This window comes from Neoarius graeffei, chromosome 25, assembly GCF_027579695.1.
Source record: "Neoarius graeffei isolate fNeoGra1 chromosome 25, fNeoGra1.pri, whole genome shotgun sequence".
NCBI lineage: Eukaryota > Metazoa > Chordata > Actinopteri > Siluriformes > Ariidae > Neoarius > Neoarius graeffei.
The window spans coordinates 6,097,920-6,116,197 of record NC_083593.1 but is presented as its reverse complement, the minus strand read 5'-3'; the positions used below and the strand labels follow the sequence as shown (position 1 = coordinate 6,116,197).

General features: G+C 43.9%; 1 protein-coding gene across 4 annotated transcripts in view; it reads left to right on the top strand.

Moving 5' to 3' along the window:
- Positions 1 to 462: 462 nt before the first annotated feature.
- Positions 463 to 18,278, top strand: part of nf1b (neurofibromin 1b) — a 153,482-nt gene continuing 135,666 nt past the window's right edge. For all 4 annotated transcript variants that reach the window (XM_060908982.1, XM_060908981.1, XM_060908983.1 and 1 more), the window contains exons 1-13: positions 463 to 736; positions 5,930 to 6,073; positions 6,441 to 6,524; positions 6,949 to 7,139; positions 7,216 to 7,322; positions 7,556 to 7,623; positions 7,759 to 7,834; positions 9,565 to 9,722; positions 10,970 to 11,143; positions 15,578 to 15,706; positions 16,384 to 16,458; positions 16,613 to 16,726; positions 17,480 to 17,614. In XM_060908982.1, coding sequence (XP_060764965.1) covers positions 677 to 736; positions 5,930 to 6,073; positions 6,441 to 6,524; positions 6,949 to 7,139; positions 7,216 to 7,322; positions 7,556 to 7,623; positions 7,759 to 7,834; positions 9,565 to 9,722; positions 10,970 to 11,143; positions 15,578 to 15,706; positions 16,384 to 16,458; positions 16,613 to 16,726; positions 17,480 to 17,614 — 1,515 coding nt within the window. In that variant the 5' untranslated portion in view covers positions 463 to 676. The remainder of the gene's footprint in view (positions 737 to 5,929; positions 6,074 to 6,440; positions 6,525 to 6,948; positions 7,140 to 7,215; positions 7,323 to 7,555; positions 7,624 to 7,758; positions 7,835 to 9,564; positions 9,723 to 10,969; positions 11,144 to 15,577; positions 15,707 to 16,383; positions 16,459 to 16,612; positions 16,727 to 17,479; positions 17,615 to 18,278) is intronic.

The following is an 18,278-nucleotide window of genomic DNA, read 5'->3' as shown; positions in this document are numbered from 1 at the left end:
CAAAAGGAATTAAACACACACACACACACACACACACACACACACACACATACCAGTCTCTCCAGATCAATCACCCTGAGGAGAGCCGCGCATGCGCAGTAACGCTTCTCATCCGAGCAACTAATGATGGGAATTTCAGTTCTTTTCAATGAATCAGATCATTTGACTCGTCGATAAGAGTCGACTCTTTCGGCTCCCAAAAGGTCTTTTTCTAAACTGCTCACATATCGATTGTTTTTTTTTCCTCATAGGATTGAAATGGTTTTCCTAGACATTTTAAAAAGCTTATTATCTTGCATTTTATACAATATATTCAAGCATTTTTTGATTAAATCACGCTGCAAAAGGAACGACAGTGTTGAAAGCAAACTACAGGGAAATGACTCATGTGTGGTGAGTCGACTCTTTAATGAATCAAAGAGTCGAATCAAAGAGTCGAATCGTGGTCAGATGATCCATCACTCCAAACAGGTTCACTGCTGCCTGAGTGGAGAGAGAGAGTGAGAGAGAGAGAGGAGGACTTAAACTTCCGGCACCGTCATGGCGGTACTGTGCTGCTTCTGATATGGACAGCAGGAGAAAAGAATGAGTCGGGTTTCCCCTGAGCGGGTCCTGAGCTCGGGCTGTGAGGATTAACGGGTCGGAAAGTGCAGGAAGGCGCGGTGTGTGTGTGGCCATGGCGGCTCACAAACCTGCTGAATGGGTTCAGGCCGTCATTAACAGATTCGACGAGCAGGTAAGAAGAGAAAGAGAGAGAGAGAGAGAGAATATGAACCCCTTATTGTTGTTATTAAATCCCTGTGTGTCCTCCAGAAACCCTTCCCTCATCCCTGAGGTTTTTCTTTCAGTTTGTTTTTCTCCTCAGAGTGACACCACTTTTGCTAACCAGCTCTGCTACAGACTGAGAATGAGTGCCTGAATTTTACTTTTATTATTAATTTGGGTCCTTTTTTTCCTCACACACAGCTACCTTTTCAACTTACAACTTCTTCTGGAAACTTCTGAAAACATAGAGCTCGTGTTTGGAGTGTTTACACACTTACTTAGCTGTCAGTGAAAAGAGTAAACTGAGCCACGGACGGGCTGTAACCCAAACCACTCTGTGCTCCCTTTAACAAGTGCACTACATTCACTTCTGTGACCTTAAATCAGTAAACAAGTTGAGCATTTTGTATTTCTCCCTTATGGACTCTGATATGATGCTATGTATAGAAAACAAACACCAAAAACGCAAGTGTGCCACTTCTGGGAAATTGTTGTTGTGACTCATCCTGTACTAGCTTTGAGTTCAGCCAATGGCAGGCAAGCGTGTCTGCATCCTGGGGGGCGTGTCTCGCTTGGCTGCTTTAGTTCACCTACCAGACAGCGTATTATCTCTAGCTGCTTTATCCTGTTCTACAGGGTCGCAGGCAAGCTGGAGCCTATCCCAGCTGACTACGGGCGAAAGGCGGGGTACACCCTGGACAAGTCGCCAGGTCATCACAGGGCTGACACATAGACACAGACAACCATTCACACTCACATTCACACCTACGCTCAATTTAGAGTCACCAGTTAACCTAACCTGCATGTCTTTGGACTGTGGGGGAAACCGGAGCACCCGGAGGAAACCCACGCGGACACGGGGAGAACATGCAAACCCCACACAGAAAGGCCCTCGCCGGTCACGGGGCTCGAACCCGGACCTTCTTGCTGTGAGGCGACAGCGCTAACCACTACACCACCGTGCCGCCCTATTCAGGAATGTGTCATGCAATATATCAACCACTTCTTTTTGTATTCATGTGTGGTTTAGGGTTTGTTCCTTCATTATACTGTATATCGCATAGTTGTAGCGATACGGTAAAGTGTAAAATTTCCTTTCGTTCTCTGGTAGCAGCTCGTTAGCAGACAAAATTTAGCTCTGTTCCACCAGGATGGTGCTGGTGAGGACCCAGTTCTTCCTTAATGCCTTTTGAGAACCGGCTCACGTTTCGACAGGTAGCAGGAATATATATTGTTTACCAGCTTATGGTCTTATGGTCCGTGTCGTGAAATACTGTCTTGAAAATACAGCCTCGGTCAGTATTTTCAAGGCCGAGGTCACGGTATTTCACGATACGGACCGACCTTAAACTGGTAAATAATATATTTATTATTTTCTTTACCAAATTCTAACAGAAAATGAGAGCGCCCAAAAGGGAAACCATATTTAGAACAAACCTGCTACAGGCTTGTTTTCGGCTTTCTCCTGAAATGTTTTCTTTTGTTTCGTCTTCATCAGGGTAGTAAAACTCGCTTTCGCTGTGAACACTGTCGTTATCACCATCCATGCTGTAAAATTAATGCTATTATACTGAGAAATGCGAAAATAAATGTTGACAAAAAATTGCTCCGTTGTTGTTGTTGTTGTTGTTGTTGTGAACAAGCAAGTCGCCAAAGGTCCGTAACCGGGGTCCGGATCATAAGATTCCAGACTGCTCGTGAGCCAATTAGAGCGCACGATTTGATGGAAACCGGACCACGAAAAAAATAAATTTGGCTTATTTCTGTTGAAATGTAACCAGGGTAACGTTTGCAGTGGGGAAAAAAAATCGCACCAGACGGAACACATCAGCTTTACTTGCTTTTTATAAATTTACTTTTAAAGTCGTTACGTCTTGCATTTGAAACTTGTCTGTGTGTGGTGGTTTTTGGGTTCGCTCAGGTTTTATTAAACAAGGCGGCGAATTTTTGTAGTAGCCCCTCCCACAGCAGTTTTGTGGTGCCTTCCTGGTGGTGTTTAGATATTAAGCAGCGATATCAGCTGCCCAGATGAACGCATACTTTAGCTGTAAACTTACCACCCAGATGTGTCAGATGTCCTGCAGCTTTCCATCACCAATGCTGCCGAGAGTTGATCTCATGTCAAATGTGTACACCATAACTGTAAAATCATGGCTTCTTGTCGCCTAGTCTATCTTCGTCTTTCCCCATGGGTGAAGCTGGAAGGGTCTCCAGTGTCAGGGCTTTGGAACAGTCAGAGGTAAAACTGTAACTGATAGCCTTCAGGACATGAGGATGGTTTCTCAGTAACATGACAAGCTGCAATTTTTTGGTAAATGATAACAGGAATAGGGCGGCACGGTGGTGTAGTGGTTTGCACTGTCGCCTCACAGCAAGAAGGTCCTGGGTTCGAGCCCAGCGGCTGGCGAGGGCCTTTCTGGGCGGAGTTTGCATGTTCTCCCCGTGTCCGCGTGGGTTTCCTCCGGGTGCTCCGGTTTCCCCCACGGTCCAAAGACATGCAGGTTAGGTTAACTGGTGACTCTAAATTGAGCGTAGGTGTGAATGTGAGTGTGAATGGTTGTCTGTGTCTATGTGTCAGCCCTGTGATGACCTGGCGACTTGTCCAGGGTGTACCCCGCCTTTCGCCCGTAGTCAGCTGGGATAGGCTCCAGCTTGCCTGCGACCCTGTAGAAGGATAAAGCGGCTAGAGATAATGAGATGAGATAACAGGAATGAACTTGTTTTCTGGATGTTCGGCAATGTTAAACGTAACTATGAAAGGATTAAAAGTATGCCACGTTATGGGGGAGGAAATACTACAGGATGTCCTGCTGTTGGGAAATGATCAACTCCGAGCTGGAAGCAGTAACTCAGTGGACTGTCGGAGTTTAAATCAGCGTCCGGAAGTTTGTCAGTATAAAATGAGAGAATTTATCACCAGCGTTTTTATCGTTGATTAGCTGCCGCATTGAGGATGTTCGATTTCCACTCCAGGTTCTCTCAGAACAAGTGCTACTTCACATGAAGAGGATGGAACTGGATTGTAGACACTGACCATCCTGCAATGACTCCATCTGACTGTATTATACATCTTGTATTAGTGTTTTGTAGACCAGACCCTGCCCAGAGTGGCTCATTAAACTTTAATACAAGTGTAATAAAGATTAGAACTGCGTCTTAATCCTAATCCTGTTCTTAGCACGATATAATCGTAAAATAGGATTTCATGAACTTGGCTTTAGCAGGACTTCTGCAGGGTTTAGAACTCTACACTGATTTAATACCCCCCCAAAATGATCCATGTTTTCTCCAGCAGGTAATGAAAGGTTCTTGGCTCCATAAACTCCGACTCTGAATCGTCTCTGATAGGTGAACTGACTGTTGTAGGATTTTAAGTCAAACCTTTAAGAGAAAAGTAAAGAAGGTTTAAGGGTTCTAGACTTTACATTTTTTTTGGGTGTGCGGTATGAGCTGTTTTTTAACACAGATATTTTGAACAGTTTTAGAAAAATAGCTTTATAAAGGAATCAAATTTTATTTGGATTGTTTAGATTGGACGGTGAAGTTCATGGCTTTCTAAAGAGGTTGGGCTTGGAACGCCATCTGAGAGCAAAACTTTGATGTTTAAAGATTAAGGACAAACTGAAGAACTTCCAGGTTCTTGATTTAACCTTTGTGTTGAATTTAAATCGTTGGTGGTTTAAATATTTTATATAAATCGATGACATGAGTGAATGGTTGAGAGTGTAAGCATTCAACAATTCAGTTTAGTGAAGGAGGTGTGGCCCTGGTTCATGTCAGGCTTAGTGAAAGAGGCGTGGCATTGTTTCATGTCAGTCTGAGTGAAAGAGGTGTGGCCTTGATTCATGTTGGTCTTAGTGAAGGTGTGGCCCTGGTTCATGTCAGGCTTAGTGAAAGAGGCGTGGCATTGTTTCATGTCAGTCTGAGTGAAAGAGGTGTGGCCTTGATTCATGTTGGTCTTAGTGAAGGTGTGGCCCTGGTTCATGTCAGGCTTAGTGAAAGAGGCATGGCCTTGGTTCATGTTGGTCTCAGTGAAGGAGGTGTGGCCTTGATTCATGTCGGTCTTGGTGAAGGAGGCATGGCCCCGGTTCATGTTGGTCTTGGTTTGTTTGCCTCCGTCTCAGTGCAGGAGGCGTGGTCTCTGTGTCAACCCCAGGGGAGGAGGCGTGGTCTCTGTGTCAACCCCAGGGGAGGAGGCGTGGTCTCTGTGTCAACCCCAGGGGAGGAGGCGTGATAGTTTATGCAGCAGTAGTTCTGAGCCTATAACCAGCCTTAAACTCTCAGGTTTGTTTGAGAGACCCTGTTTAGTCCGTGATGAAACTCCTCAGGTGGTTCTGTGTCACTTTTCACCAATCGCTTTGAAATTTGTTTTTTTGTACCTCACGTTTTTCTACTGAAGTTGAGGTAATCAGTTCTGTTATACTCTATGGTGGATGTCAGCGGGTGTGTGTGTGTGTGTGTGTGTGTGTGTGTTTCCTCCTGTTCTAGGTGAAGGGATACACACTTTCCTTTGTCTGGTCTCTCTGCAGTCCTGGCAGTTTTTGGAAAGTACTCAAGGGCTTGTCTGCACCCTAAAGGAAGTTCTGAACCGAAACAAAGTGGCCTTGTGTTTGTCGGCCTGGCATGAATATGGATGTCAGCATGTTCTGTGTGTGTGTGTGTTCCGGACGTAAACTGTCCGGTCCCGAGATTCTAATTTCCATTTCCTCTTCTTGCTGTTTGGTAACTTGTCAAGCACGTGGCCCTCGTTCTCTCTCCCCCGACTTCAGGGTCAGTGAGATCACTTCATTGATTTTTCAGTCTAGGTGTCCACCACACTGTGGTTCCACTGATTCTGTTAGTGTTTCTCAGAGGCTTCCTCTGAATCTTGGGGCCACAGGATGGAGAAGACGGGGAATCCCAACTAAACCAGATGCCTCCTGTTGCAAAGCTAATTGATTACATAGTGACAGAGGCACGATGACTAATTTCCACACTGTGTGCGTGTGTGTGAGAGGAGATGCTGCAGGTGTTCTCCTGTGGCCTGGAGGGGTGTGGTGCCCTCCAAAGACATCTTTGTTCCTGCGTGTGTGTATGTTTGAGAGAGACGAGGGCTTGGCTTTACTCTGGATGACCCAGCTGTCTGCGTATCAAGTAAATATAATATATATTTTTTGCTTTTTAGCTTCCAGTCAAAGTTGGGCAACAGAACACGCATACCAAAGTCAGCACAGAGCACAACAGAGAATGTCTCATCAACATCTCCAAGTACAAGTTCTCGCTGGTCATCAGTGGCCTCACCAACATACTGAAGAACGTAAACAATATGGTGAGTGGGGGGGGAGCTTTACCAGACCGACAGCTTTTTTGTGTCGTAGTTTAATGCGAGGGTCAATACGAGCATCGGGAATATCAAAAACATAATCAGTACTGGGAAAAAAAAATGGGAACACGGAGATTTAATTGAAGAAAAGAAACAACGGGGATAAAATAGCCAAACGAATAAAGGTGAAACACAGAACGGGTGAACACATAAGGATAGTAAACCAATTGAAGAGCTGGAAATGTAACGGTGAGTACGTTTTTTGCGATTAAAGCGTCAGCTGTTGCTACTCAGTGAGTGAAAAGTGTGTTAGAAATACAGCCCAAACACAATGCAGTGTAAATGCAACTTAACTCTCGTGCCTGTCTTGCAGAGAATTTTTGGTGAGGCTGCAGAGAAGAATCTCTATCTATCTCAGCTCATCATCTTGGACACACTGGAGAAGTGCCTCGCGGGGGTGAGCTGCCTTCTGCCCTTCCTGTCTCCTATCTCCCCCAGTTCTCTCTCTCTCTCTCTCTCTCTCTCTCTCTCTCATATCTTCCCCCTGAGATGTGCTGCATCTGCCAGCTGCATTAGATGAGTTTTGCAGGTGCTTCCTCGTCTCGCTGTAACGTTTTCACGCTGCCCCTCGGCATTCCTGCTGCACTGAACTCGCAGTTTTCATGTCTTTATGTCTTAATGCCTGCCTTGTTGCCTTGAATTCAGGTTTAGATAGTTATATTCCCACTTTACGTGACGTGTGTAAGACAAGATTTCTGTCTCGGGTCCAGTTTTTGGTGCTTGATCTGTCCCAGGAGTTCTGATTTATTATTTATTCTGATATTGGAGCAGAGAGTCAGTCATTTCTCTGCATCTCTCTGTCTCCATTTGTTTCACTCCAGCAACCGAAGGACAGTATGCGTCTTGATGAGACGATGCTGGTGAAGCAGCTCCTGCCAGAGATCTGTCACTTCATCCACACATACAGAGAGGGCAGCCAGTACGCTGCCGAGCTGCGCAGCTCTGCCTCCGGGGTTCTGTTCTCGCTCAGCTGTAACAACTTCAATGCCGTCTTCAGCCGCATCTCCACCCGGTAAAACGCACACAATTTGTCACTTTGAGTTCCAGTCTCTCTGTGTTGTGCTTGACGAGGTTCTCTATCCGTCCAGGTTACAGGAACTGACGGTGTGCTCAGAAGACACGGTGGACGTCCACGATATCGAGCTCATCCGCTACATTAACGTGGACTGTTCCAAACTCAAAAGACTCCTCCAAGGTGGACACGTACTGACTGCTCGAACACGTGCATCGAATATAATGGAAATGACGTCAAAAAATTATCTACTTTTGTGACATCTTGTTGCAATGAAATAAAACTAATACATATATAGCACCATATCAGAGACGTTTATATCAGTCAAGGAATGTTCTGTTTAATCTGTTGTTTTTTTTTTTTTTTCCAAGAACAGAGTTTCAGGATCATAAATATGATTTTCTGCTTTTTTCCAGAAACAGTGTTCAAATTTAAAGCCCTGAAAAAGCCTGCACAGTTGAGCGTCATCTACAGTCTAGAGAAGGTGTGTGCACGTCCCAAACCACACTGTGTTCACTATATGGTGCACTATTTTGCAGCTACAAGAATTATATAGTATCTGAAACAGAAGGTAGCTGCCTCACTGCTCAATACTGTGTGTGTGTGTGTGTGTGTGTAGGCATTCTGGAATTGGGTGGAGAATTACCCAGACGAGTTCACTATGCTGTACCAGCGACCACAGACTGACATGGCTGGTGAGGCACTGACGAATATTATCCTCCTCAGCAACATGGATAATAGTTGTTGTGTGTATACAGTGGGGCAAAAAAGTATTTAGTCAGTCACCAATTGTGCAAGTTCTCCCACTTAAAAAGATGAGAGAGGCCTGTAATTTTCATCATAGGTACACTTCAACTATGAGAGACAGGATGGGGGGGGGAAAGAATCCAGAAAATCACATTGTCTGTCTGATTTTTAAAGAATTTATTTGCAAATTATGGTGGAAAATAAATAAGTATTTGGTCAATAACAAAAGTTCATCTCAATACTTTGTTATATACCCTTTGTTGGCAATGACAGAGGTCAAAAGTTTTCTGTAAGTCTTCACAAGGTTTTCACACACTGTTGCTGGTATTTTGGCCCATTCCTCCATGCAGATCTCCTCTAGAGCAGTGATGTTTTGGGGCTGTCGCTGGGCAACACGGACTTTCAACTCCCTCCAAAGATTTTCTATGGGGTTGAGATCTGGAGACTGGCTAGGCCACTCCAGGACCTTGAAATGGTTCTTACGAAGTCACTCCTTCGTTGCCCGGGCGGTGTGTTTGGGATCATTATCATGCTGAAAGACCCAGCCACGTTTCATCTTCAATGCCCTTGCTGATGGAAGGAGGTTTTCACTCAAAATCTTACGATACATGGCCCCATTCATTCTTTCCTTTACACGGATCAGTCGTCCTGGTCCCTTTGCAGAAAAACAGCCCCAAAGCATGATGTTTCCACCCCCATGCTTCACAGTAGGTATGGTGTTCTTTGGATGCAACTCGGCATTCTTTCTCCTCCAAACACGACAAGTTGAGTTTTTACCAAAAAGTTCTATTTTGGTTTCATCTGACCATATGACATTCTCCCAATCCTCTTCTGGATCATCCAAATGCTCTCTAGCAAACTTCAGACGGGCCTGGACATGTACTGGCTTAAGCAGGGGGACACGTCTGGCACTGCAGGATTTGAGTCCCTGGCGGCGTAGTGTGTTACTGATGGTAGCCTTTGTTACTTTGGTCCCAGCTCTCTGCAGGTCATTCACTAGGTCCCCCCGTGTGGTTCTGGGATTTTTGCTCACCGTTCTTGTGATCATTTTGACCCCACGGGGTGAGATCTTGCGTGGAGCCCCAGATCGAGGGAGATTATCAGTGGTCTTGTATGTCTTCCATTTTCTAATAATTGCTCCCACAGTTGATTTCTTCACACCAAGCTGCTTACCTATTGCAGATTCAGTCTTCCCAGCCTGGTGCAGGTCTACAATTTTGTTTCTGGTGTCCTTTGACAGCTCTTTGGTCTTGGCCATAGTGGAGTTTGGAGTGTGACTGTTTGAGGTTGTGGACAGGTGTCTTTTATACTGATAACGAGTTCAAACAGGTGCCATTAATACAGGTAACGAGTGGAGGACAGAGGAGCCTCTTAAAGAAGAAGTTGTTACAGGTCTGTGAGAGCCAGAAATCTTGCTTGTTTGTAGGTGACCAAATACTTATTTTACTGAGGAATTTACCAATTAATTCATTAAAAATCCTACAATGTGATTTCCTGAATTCTTTCCCCCCATTCTGTCTCTCATAGTTGAAGTGTACCTATGATGAAAATTACAGGCCTCTCTCATCTTTTTAAGTGGGAGAACTTGCACAATTGGTGGCTGACTAAATACTTTTTTGCCCCACTGTATTTAGTGTGTGTGTGTGTGTGTGTGTGTGTGTGTGTGTGTTGGTCTCAGACTGTGCAGAGAAGCTCTTTGACCTGGTGGACAGTTTTGCCGAGAGTGCGAAGAGGAAGGCAGCTGTGTGGCCGCTGCAGATCATCCTCCTCATCCTCTGTCCCAACATCATCCAGGAGCTGTCACGAGAGCCGCTGGAGGACAGCAAGGTCAACAAGGTGTGTGTGTGTGTGTTACACCCTAATTATGTAGCCACCATTTTTATTTCACGACTTGTTTAACTTTTTCTTTCACTATCATGATTTTTCTTTATCATACCCTAACCTTGTTGATCACCAGAAAAATATCTTGAATTATTTTTTTTGCTGTCCGGTTTCCATCAAATTGTGCGCTCTGATTGGCTCACGAGCAGTCCGCAATCCTACAATCTGGACCCCGGTTACGGACCTTTTGGCGACTCGCTCGTTCACAACAACAACAAACATAGTAGCAATTTTTTGCCAACATTTATTTTTGCATTTCTCAGTATACACTACCGTTCAAAAGTTTGGGGTCACTTTGAAATGTCCTTATTTTTGAAAGAAAAGCACTGTTCTTTTCAATGAAGATCACTTTAAACTAATCAGAAATCCACTCTATACATTGCTAATGTGGTAAATGACTATTCTAGCTGCAAATGTCTGGTTTTTGGTGCAATATCTCCATAGGTGTATAGAGGCCCATTTCCAGCAACTCTCACTCCAGTGTTCTAATGGTACAATGTGTTTGCTCATTGCCTCAGAAGGCTAATGGATGATTAGAAAACCCTTGTACAATCATGTTAGCACAGCTGAAAACAGTTGAGCTCTTTAGAGAAGCTATAAAACTGACCTTCCTTTGAGCAGATTGAGTTTCTGGAGCATCACATTTGTGGGGTCGATTAAATGCTCAAAATGGCCAGAAAAATGTCTTGACTATATTTTCTATTCATTTTACAACTTATGGTGGGAAATAAAAGTGTGACTTTTCATGGAAAACACAAAATTGTCTGGGTGACCCCAAACTTTTGAACGGTTGTGCAATAGCATTAATTTTACAGCATGGATGGCGAAAGCAAGTTTTACTACCCTGATGAAGACGAAATAAAAAAAAAAACATTTCAGGAGAAAGTCGAAAACGAGCTTGTAGCAGGTTTTGTTCTAAATATGGTTTCCCTTTCAGGCGCTCTCATTTTCTGTTAGAATTTGGTAAAGAAAAAAAAAATTATATTATTTACCAGCTTAAGGTCGGTCCGTATCGTGAAATACCGTGACCTTGGCCCAGAGGCCTCGGTCAGTATTTTCAAGACCTCGGTCACGGTATTTCACGATACGGACCGACCTTAAGCTGGTAAATAATATATATGTATGACATTTATATGATGTTTTTTACGCATTGTTACTCAAGTCTTGACAGCAGTCTGTTGTTTGTCCGTGTTTACTTTTAGAAACTGTTTATAGAGAGTCTGAGGAAAGCTCTGGCCGGACACGGGGGCAGCAAGCAACTGACGGAGAGCGCAGCCATCGCCAGCGTCAAACTGTGTAAAGCTTCTACCTATGTCAACTGGGAGGATCACGCCGTCATCTTCCTCCTGGTGCAGTCCATCGTGGTGGATCTGAAGGTGTGTGTGTGTCTCAAATGCATGAATTTTTATAGCACTGAGCAGCTGGAGAGCCTATTAAAGGGATCCTCCAGCGGGTTTACTCTTAAACTTATGTTAAGTTTAAAAGTATTCGTTGATTTCAGCAGTCAAATGTTTTTTTTTGGAGACCAAATAGTGTTCTAGAAAAATACATTTTTTATTAAAATACCAGATGGGCCTCCTGCAGAAGTGACGTATGCGATGACGTGGCTTAGTGGAAGCTTGGAGCAACTCGGCTGTTTATATCTTCTGCTTACATCATGGTTTTGGTACTAGTAGAGTTTGAACAGATCATCTAATGAGACACTTTCATCTCCCAACAAAAAACACTGGATAATCTTATCTTCGAAGGCAAATGTCCCTGTCTGCTGGAGGATCCCTTTAATGTTGTACAGAGATATAAACACCATGGGTGTGTAGATAGGTAGAGAGAGCATACATTTGGCTGGAGAAGTAATTGATGTGGGTTTTTTTTTTTTTTTTACAAGCCCGATTCCAAAAAAGTTGGGACAAAGTACAAATTGTAAATAAAAACGGAATGCAATAATTTACAAAGCTCAAAAACTGATATTGTATTCACAATAGAACATAGACAACATATCAAATGTCGAAAGTGAGACATTTTGAAATTTCATGCCAAATATTGGCTCATTTGAAATTTCATGACAGCAACACATCTCAAAAAAGTTGGGACAGGGGCAATAAGAGGCTGGAAAAGTTAAAGGTACAAAAAAGGAACAGCTGGAGGACCAAATTGCAACTCATTAGATCAATTGGCAATAGGTCATTAACATGACTGGGTATAAAAAGAGCATCTTGGAGTGGCAGCGGCTCTCAGAAGTAAAGATGGGAAGAGGATCACCAATCCCCCTAATTCTGCGCCGACAAATAGTGGAGCAATATCAGAAAGGAGTTCGACAGTGTAAAATTGCAAAGAGTTTGAACATATCATCATCTACAGTGCATAATATCATCAAAAGATTCAGAGAATCTGGAAGAATCTCTGTGCGTAAGGGTCAAGGCCGGAAAACCATACTGGGTGCCCGTGATCTTCGGGCCCTTAGACGGCACTGCATCACATACAGGCATGCTTCTGTATTGGAAATCACAAAATGGGCTCAGGAATATTTCCAGAGAACATTATCTGTGAACACAATTCACCGTGCCATCCGCCGTTGCCAGCTAAAACTCTATAGTTCAAAGAAGAAGCCGTATCTAAACACGATCCAGAAGCGCAGACGTCTTCTCTGGGCCAAGGCTCATTTAAAATGGACTGTGGCAAAGTGGAAAACTGTTCTGTGGTCAGACGAATCAAAATTTGAAGTTCTTTATGGAAATCAGGGATGCCGTGTCATTCGGACTAAAGAGGAGAAGGACAACCCGAGTTGTTATCAGCGCTCAGTTCAGAAGCCTGCATCTCTGATGGTATGGGGTTGCATTAGTGCGTGTGGCATGGGCAGCTTACACATCTGGAAAGACACCATCAATGCTGAAAGGTAGATCCAGGTTCTAGAGCAACATATGCTCCCATCCAGACGACGTCTCTGACGTTTACTTACTGACGTTTACTTACTTGTGTACTTACCCACCCATGTACTGTAATTACCTACTTAGTTACTTAATGCACTTATGTAGTGACTTGCACGTGAATTGGGTTATCGTGAGGAAGAGTTGTGCACACATCAGCCTCACTCTCTCTCTCGTCCTTAATCATCTGGACCCAGTGACAGGATGTGGTCGAGACGGCAGGATGCAGTGGATGGCCAGCAGTGCGAGTTTGTCCGGCTGTGCCCTGAACACTCCACAGTGCTCTTTGTATGATGGCCGTTGGCTCCTAATCGAGCTCCTCCGCTCTTTGACAGGTTTTGTTTTGCGTCCTGCTGGGTAAAATACTCGTACCACCCTCCTTACCGGCATAATGCTGGTAGGGGAGCCTGTTTAGACGCTGGTGACCTGTCCATGTGGCAGGTGGTACTGGGTTAAGATGTTACCAGTAACGGAGCCAGACGAACCTGACCTGCCCTGAGCCCGAGTACTTATGTACTTAATAAATTACTTGCATCCTTCCTTACACACTTAAAGTGCTGATGACACGAACATGACTCTATGCAATTTCTTAAATAAACTATACAACATGGCAAACATGTTAGATTTCTGTTATAATTACGTGAAAAGAAGCTGTTGTTACGCAAATATCCAACTTTTAATTGCACAGCGCAAGAAAACTGGGTCCGTGGCTCGCGGCCATGTTGTGACGTCAGCGGAAGAACACGCTGCGGTTCACTGGCTGTTCTACTCTGGTTCTACTCAATGGAAATGGTGCATGAAAACGCCGGTGAACTCTCTAGTGCTAGCTCTTCCTCTTCTGGGAGTCTAGAATTGTGTTGATCTCTTCCGAATAGAATCTATGATAGCCTACCCTCTTTACCCTTTGCCTCTCGTTGCTAGGCGGCAGTTACATGAAAGCCGCAAGCTTTCACAAGCAAATACATGACTGATATCACGCCGACTTTATGATTACATTTATGATTATCATGCAGAATCTATAGCTCTGCGTACCTTTATCTTATGTCGTTTCACAACACATGTTCTGACAGGAGGACTGTCTTTGGATCTGGCATAGCTACTAGTAGACCCCCTCCGGAATACTGGCAGTGTTGCCAGATTGGGAGGAATCCCGCCCAGTTGGGCGGTTTCAAGTGCATTTTGGTGGGTTTTGAACATATTTTGGGCTGGAAAACGTCAGCAGTATCAGATACTGCTGACGTTTTCCAGCCCAAAATATGTTCAAAACCCACCAAAATGCACTTGAAACCGCTCAATTGGTCGGGAAACCTCCCAATCTGGCAACACTGTGTAGGCACTGCTGATGGTAGTAACACACGTTTATGCTGAACTGAACACCCAAGAGATTCTTTTAAGCTGGGAAGGGTGTCAAAACAATCCAAATCGAAGTGTTCAGAGCACAGGATGGATGTTGGTGAGGGCTCCCACTTGTCACGAGTGCGCCTGACTTGCTTCACCCACTTCGCATGCAGCTCGGGATCTCTGGGAAACTTGAATAAACTTACCCCATCCTTATAGGTTTTGGAGCAAAAGCCTGCAACACAACGTGAAGGCATAATAACTAATATATAATAATATATAATAATAATAATGACAAACTGAACACCTGTCGCATCAACAACAAACTGGTAAGTTAGGAGGAAGGTTCTTTCGCTGACGTCATATAGCTCCTCCTCCTCCTTCGTCTCCTGGGTGCTGCAGCCCCGTCAAATTTGCCCAAATAGCCGCGTTTTTTTATCATAACTTGTAAAATAGGCGCCTTCGTGAATTAATATATGGATCATCGGGAATTACTTTTTATGTTATCGCCAAAGATGTCAAAAACGTGTCATCAGCACTTTAAAACTATACTTACTCACTAATGTACTTGTATCCTGACTGACTTGCTTGCTTACTTAGCTGCATACATCCATACTGATATAAGTATATACTTACTTGCTTACTAATATACATAGTTTCTTACTTATTCACTTACTTACATCCTTACTTGGAAATCAGACTTCAGTATTTTATTGATTTCCAGTAATATTTTGTGGCCAGGGATGCATTTAATTTTGATTTTTAAAAATGTTTAGAAATACGCATAAAGTGACCTTTGGAAAATTTTTATTTATTTATTTATTAAAATGTAGGTTTAAAGCAATGTGTATTACAGAAGTGCTGTGTTTCAGTTTGATTAAAAATGCAGTTATGATTTATCCTTGCTTTACCAGGGCTCAACATTAACTTTTAAACCCACTTGCCTTGGGGGGCAAGTGGGGGTTAAATTCCATCACGTGATAATCATCACGTGATGCGTAACATCATGAACAAGGGATCTATAAACAGTACGCGTACAATACTACAACAGCGGGGGGATATAAAATAACTTGCAAAGCAGTAAGTGAAACCGAGACTAAGTAAACTCAAAGCCGACTAAGTAAACTCAAAGCCAAGACATAATGGTGGATATGTAGTGAGGGACGCTTTTAGGAACTGAAATAAAAGATCAAAAAGCTTCATTTTTTTTCTGGTGCTAGTTTGTAATATATGCTCATTCCAACTTGCCCGGTCGGGCATGTCGGGGACATATCCCACTTGCCCTGGGCAGTCAGGCAGTGTTTTAACGTTGAGCCCTGTTTACAGGTTCAGAGCTTTAGATTAGGAAATGAAGGAAGTGAACATTTGTCCTATGAATATGTCTTCTGTAAATTTAAGCCTGTTTCATTAGAGTCCTGTAATAACTAACACAACTTTGATAACAGCTACTGAGCTTCACTTTACATTGAGAATCAGAGTTATGGCAGAAAACTGCTCGTCTTGTTCTCCTGATCTCATAAATGTGTGTGTGTGTGTATTCTCCCCCAGGCTCTGCTGTTTAACCCCGCTAAGCCGTTCTCACGTGGTGCAGGCTGTCAGAGCGCAGACATGGACCTGATGATCGACTGCTTCGTCTCCTGCTTCCGCATCAACCCACACAATAACCAGCAGTTTAAAGTGAGATCATCATCATCATCACCATCTTGTAGTTTCTCAGTGTGAGGATGATCACTGAGCTTAAAGGAGTCGCACAGAGTTATAACTGCCATCATATTATCGTTTCTCACATGAACCGAATGCTTTAACATTGTGTGGTGCCTCTGGTGGAAAACTCGGCTGTGTTTAGTCGAAGTTCTTACTGCACCTTTCCCTCTTTTTCTTTTTTTTTCTTTATTATTATACCCCTGCTCTGAAGGGGGGGGGGATACTGGTTTACAGTACCTCTGTCCATCCGTATCTCCGTCCATCCGAAACACCCTTTTTCTCAGCAACCACAAATCATAGCCACTTGGTACCAAACTTCAGCTTGGGGTTCTATACTCTGTATACTATTTTCAGGTCTGTCCCATATCGACTTCCTGTTTACCAACTGAATGTATTTACGAAACACACAGGGTGGATTTTGATGCCATTTTAAAATGGCAGTTTCCCAGGATGCTATTTGAAATCCCTGGGGAGAACTCTGCTCTTTACTTGTTTCAGGGTTCATTATTTGTTCAAGTCAACATTCATAATAAGTGTCCTATTCCTTCGATTCCTTGCATTCTGATAAAAGCGAGAGCGGGGGCGATGCGCAAGTGAGCAGTAGCTCACAGTTGATCTTGTTCTCACTGTGCTGTTCTGTCCTTTCTCAGGTCTGCTTGGCTTCATCTTCACCATCCACCTTCCACTTTGTCTTGGTGAACTCCCTGCACAGAATCATCACAAACGTAAGTGCTGCTGAACATCTGGCCAGCTTCTGCCTTCATCTGAAATTGGGGATAAGATGCTATGAACAAGGCTAGGAATGAGGCTGAAATGCTAGAAATTAAGCTGAGATGGTAGGATGCAGGCAAAAGCTAAGTCTCCTCTGTCCTGCTGCAGTCTCCACTTGACTGGTGGCCCAAGATCGACACTGTGTACTGTTACTCGGGCGAGCTGCGCGTCATGTTCGCTGAGACGCTGGGCTGCAGCATTCACACTCCCCTGCGTATGACGGTGAGTGTGTGTGTGTGTGTGTGTGAGTGAGATCATTTAAAATGTTTAGGATTCCATTTTATACTTTAAGTTGCTTAATATAAGGCGATCAAAATACCTTTTTAAAACCTTTTTTTTTCCTAAATGACCTGTGTGTCACTTGACATGAAGAAAAGCCGCATCATTTCTGGCCTGCGTTTTAAAATTCTTTATTTTAATCATAAAATATTCCATTGGGAGAAATTATGTACATTAAAATATTACGAGTAATCAAATAATCTTTCTGTGGCTAAAGCTTAAATGGTGTTCATGTATTGAGCATGTAGAGCGTTATGTTCTGTAGGATCGGCAACAGTGTTATTTTACACCCTGTGCAGTGAGCGTTCACAGTGAATGGGAATCATCTTTCAAAAAAAGAGGATGGTGGGCTTTTATCTCATCTCATCTCATTATCTCTAGCCGCTTTATCCTGTTCTACAGGGTCGCAGGCAAGCTGGAGCCTATCCCAGCTGACTACGGGCGAAAGACGGGGTACACCCTGGACAAGTCGCCAGGTCATCACAGGGCTGACACATAGACACGGGGAGAACATGCAAACTCCACACAGAAAGGCCCTCGCCGGCCACGGGGCTCGAACCCGGACCTTCTTGCTGTGAGGCGACAGCGCTAACCACTACACCACCGTGCCGGGTGGGCTTTTATGTAGATTGTAAGCTCTAATTGACTGATCTCTCTCTCTCTCTCTCTCTCTCTCTCTCTCTCTCTCTCTCACAGAGTCTGACGTTTAAGGAGAAGGTGACCAGTCTTAAGTTTAAAGAGAAGACCACTGACTTGGACACCAGGAGTCATAAGTACCTGCTGCTGGCTCTGGTGAAGCTCATCCATGCTGACCCCAAGCTCCTGCTGCATGTTAGGCTTCTTTTGGTTTTGTGTTTCCTGTGCTCTCTGACATTGACTCATGAGTCAAATTATAATATTTAAAGGATAACTTGAGTCTGCTGCCTCTGTAGGGTGTGTGTGTGTGTGTGTGTGTGTGTGTGTGTGTTTTTTTAATATATGAAAGTCTGTCCCTTTACTCACTCATCCAGAAGGGTAATTTTGCACAAGGCCATCTGTCTACAGCAGAAAAAAATAAAATAACAAAACGCGTCTGGAAAAATCCCAAGGGAGTCTGGAGCCAGATTCGTGACGTTATCTGCGGAAGCGCCAGCAGGCTGCGAGAGCTTTGCACGGTTTCAGTGCACAGCCTGTGTAGACCAAGCGCTCCCATTTCTCTCTCATTGTCCGGTCTTTTGGGAAACGATGAGTACTAATCCCATCATGATTGGTGTTGCTACACCCTCCTACGATACATCTGTTAACCATTTTAATAATTACGCGATAACGTTGAAGAAATTTGCAGAAAACCACCAGGTCGTTTTCTCATAAACAAACCAGCGCTGATGTAGGATTCAGAGGGAGGCGTCCCGCACACGACGTCACGAAAATCAATGTTTGCCGGGAAATCTAAATGCCAAGTTTTTTCAGCGGCGGACCAATTCGCCTCAAATGGCTTGATTTCAACTGAATTGTT